Below are 4080 nucleotides of genomic sequence, written 5' to 3'. Positions count from 1 at the left end.
TAGGTGAAGCAATTACTCATTTCAATGTCCGTTTTCAATTGATCAGTTGATTTCAGCCTTCACTACACCAAAGGTCTAAACTCTTCTCACTAAAGGAGTCTGCCAGATTTAATAAATAAAAATAGAGGACACCATATTGAATTTAATTTCAGATAAATAATGAATAAAATTTTAGTGGCAATATATCTAACGTAATATTTGAGATCTACTCATACTATAGAAAATATTCATCCTTTATCTGAAATGCAATTAACTATGCATATCATAGTTTACCTGGTAACTGTATATCGATTCTAACAGTCAGAGCGCTCAAGTTTTCCCTCAAGCTTTTCAATTGGAGATCATTCTTGTGTGTCAAAAAGTCACCAGTCGTGGGACACTAAGCTGAACTTTCATTGTTCTTGCCTACATCTTCATTTCATACAGTACATTATCTTCAGGCAAAACACTGAGTGGCTTCTAAAACCTATTTTCCCAAAGGAGGATCACTTTTGCTCATGGTTCTCTGATAAGAACATTTTCCAAGGTGCAGCAAGTTTCAATCTTCAAAAACCCGCAGCTACTCATGGTGTAAGATGTCCATGGGGGTGGGGCTCTGGGCCTGGAAAAACTAGAGCAGTCTGCATGCCGCGAGGAGGTGAGCGGGTAAGAAGCCTTTTGAACCTCACAGGCTCCCGTACTGACAAGTGCTTTGGCAGAATCCTTTCTTGTTCCCTTTAGCCAATCAGATTGCACCTTTTAGCCATGCGCTTACTTCCTTCACAACCATCAGTCCGTCCGGCAGACCAACCATCTTGCCTGCGATTTTAGGAGCTGGATTTTCCAGCTCCAGATTGGCCACGGCATACATCTTACGAGATGTCGCACCAAGAGGGCAGCGCAGATGGCTTACAAGACTCAGGGATTGAAACCCTGTTCAGCAGCCCAGGGGAGCAGTCTGGAGCGGCAGCAGCCATGGAGGCCTCCTCAGACATTGATACAGCGACCTTAGATATGAGTATGAGAATGACTGGAGATGGCAGTGATACCAGTGATGGTGGTTTCCCAAAGGGTTCCAGCACAGAAAATCGAAGCGCTGACCAAGAAAGTTCAAGTGAAGACGTCGAACTTGAGAACATGGAGGACTCTGAGCGTTTCCTCACGCCTGATGTAAGACTATTCTATTACAATTTACTAAGAGAGGACGAGGTAGTAGAGGAGGAAGAGGATGAAGAACAGGCTCAGATGTGTCCACGATGCGGTGGTACCGACCATGAGCAGTGTTTGTTAGAGGATAGGGCGCTGGAGGAGTGGACTTCCTCAGAGACATCTGCCCTGCCGCCACCTCGCTGGCAGGCCGTTACTGCTCTTCGCCAACGGCAGCTGGGTTCAAGTACCCGCTTTGTCTATGAGGCCTGTGGGGCAAGAGCCTTTGTGCAGCGTTTCTGCCTGCAGTATCGTCTTGAAGGACATACGGGTTGTGTGAATACTGTACACTTTAACCAGCATGGCACCCGGCTGGCCAGTAGTGGTGATGACCTAAGGGTGAGAGTGTGGGACTGGGTGCGGCAGAAGCCAGTATTGGACTTTGACAGTGGTCACATTAGTAATGTCTTACAGGCCAAGTTCCTTCCTAACAGTGCTGACTCCACCCTGGCCATGTGTGCCCGCGATGGGCAGGTACGGGTAGCAGAACTAATGAATGCATCATGTTTCGAGAGTACTAAGTGTGTGGCCCAGCACAAGGGAGCTGCCCACAAGTTGGCTCTGCAGCCAGACTCTCCTTATAAGTTCCTCACTTCAGGTGAAGATGCGGTTGTCTTCACCATTGACCTCAGACAACACCAGCCAGCTTCAAAAATTGTGATAACAAGAGAAAAGGGGAAGAGAGTGGGACTATATACAATTTCTGTGAATCCCGCTAATACCTACCAATTTGCAGCGGCTGGACAAGATCAGTTTGTCAGGATTTATGACCAGAGGAGAATTGACAAGAAAGAAAACCACGGTGTACTCAAGAAATTCACTCCTCATCACCTGGTTAATTGTGAATTCCCAACAAGCATCACCTGCACTGTGTACAGCCACGATGGCACGGAGCTCTTGGCCAGCTACAGTGATGAAGATATCTACCTCTTCAACTCCTCTCACGGTGATGGTGCTCAGTATGCAAAGAGATTTAAGGGACACAGAAATAATACCACAGTCAAAGGTGTTAATTTCTATGGCCCCAGGAGTGAGTTTGTCGTGAGCGGTAGTGATTGTGGGCACATCTTTTTCTGGGAAAAATCATCTTGCCAGATCATCCAGTTGTTGAAGGATGACCCAGAAGGTACAATAAACTGTCTTGAACCCCACCCTTACCTACCTATGTTGGCAACCAGCGGCCTAGATCATGATGTCAAGATCTGGACACCCACAGCTGAAGCTGCCACTGAACTTACTGATTTAAAAGACGTGATGAAGAAGAACAAGTGGGAACGAGATCAAGAAAATTTGTACCATGCCACCTTGTTTGACCAGTACATGCTTTGGTTCCTCAGCGGCCAGCTGTCACAGAGAGATCATCACCAGGGCTGGGGAGCCAGATTCCCAGGAGAAGAATCGGATGAGTCTTCCAGCACCTCACATACATCCGAGGACGAAGGCCAAGACTGAGTGCCATGTATACCATCCCAAAGGCCTCACACCCAGTCAAGCTAGATGCCACTTAAGTATGCTGGATTTTACAATGCAGTTTGACTAATTTAGAATTGTCAATAGATTAATAGATTTGCTTTTTGTCTTCTGCTTTCCACAATTTCTACTGAAAACCATCTCTTCCATTCTTTCCTCTCTCCTTTCTTCCTTCCACACATTCTTTCTTTCTCATTTCTTTCCTCATGGTTTCCTTATGCCACTTTTGTTACCCCTTATTCTTACGTGAGTGCATACACAACTTATCTCTTTTCCTTTGTTCCCTAATAGTTGACCTCTAAAATTTCCTAATTTTGTTTAAAGAAATTAATAGCCTCATTAGATGCATCTACTCAATTCTGACATTCTGCAAATGATGACCGTTTTATATTTTTTCATCTTTAACAATTTTTTCTGAAGATCAAATTCTTCAGTTGACCTGAAAATTTTAAAAATATGTTTCTTCTTTAGAAGTAAAATAAGACAAACTATAGTTTTGCTCTGTTGATGCTGACACTTGGCCACACACACAGTCTGAGAGAGGGAAAAGATGAGTAGTGTGTAAATTAATTTCTAATCAGATAATTCATCTACTCAGAATAAACAATGTGAGATTATCTACATTTTCTGAATCCATATGTTAACAATTTTGAAAAATTTGAGTACAACGTAGCTGGTAAGAACTAAATTAAGTCTGATCACATGACATCATTTTCTCTGTGCATTAAGTGTTCTTGAAGTGTTAAGGTTGGGAACTCCCAAAGGGTGACCTTCCAGGAAGTCCTCCTGGAACAGCCATTTCCTATAAGTGCCAGCTACTGGTATAAAAATCTCTCATATTTGAAAATACATTTTAATTAACTTTTAAGAACAAGTTGCTGTAAAAATTGTTTATGCTGACACATAACCATTTGGTGTAATTGGTAGAAAAATCCTATTTGACACGCTCACATTGTTTAAAATTCTCTTTGCTGCTTAAATTGCTTTAAAAATTCTTTTAAGCCTTATTTAATATATATTAAATAAGGATACTGGATGTCCAATTACTGACCAATAAATATATTCATCTTTATTTTGTATGTGTCATTTGTATGAATGAATTAGAAGATCACCTTTCCCCCAGCACCCATGAACCATGCCGCACCATTCGCTGCCGTCTTTTCTTGGAAAAGAAGGATGTAATGAAACATCCTGTGTCTTGACAATGGCTTTTCTTTGCTAATACTTCTTGAGATAAGTATTATCTCTGTTTCCTTGGGAAAATATAATTTGCGTAAAATACATCCTAATTTGAGTTTTCCTGATGCTTTCTTATGATCAGATTGAGGTTATGCATTTTTGTCAAGAATTCCACACAAGTATTGTCTACAGTTATATTTGAGATGTGTGTGTGTGTGTGTGCGCGCGCACATACTTTGCTGTGTT

General features: G+C 42.2%; 1 protein-coding gene across 1 annotated transcript; it reads left to right on the top strand.

Annotated features, from left to right (window-relative positions):
* Positions 1-782: 782 nt before the first annotated feature.
* LOC144581071 (DDB1- and CUL4-associated factor 8-like protein 2) lies at positions 783-3698 on the top strand. The gene has a single exon (XM_078363088.1). The coding sequence runs from the start codon at positions 859-861 to the stop codon at positions 2635-2637; it is 1779 nt and encodes a 592-aa protein (XP_078219214.1). The 5' UTR covers positions 783-858; the 3' UTR covers positions 2638-3698.
* Positions 3699-4080: the final 382 nt, after the last annotated feature.

Source organism: Callithrix jacchus, chromosome X (genome assembly GCF_049354715.1).
Source record: "Callithrix jacchus isolate 240 chromosome X, calJac240_pri, whole genome shotgun sequence".
NCBI lineage: Eukaryota > Metazoa > Chordata > Mammalia > Primates > Cebidae > Callithrix > Callithrix jacchus.
This window is presented reverse-complemented; position numbering and strand designations above follow the sequence as displayed.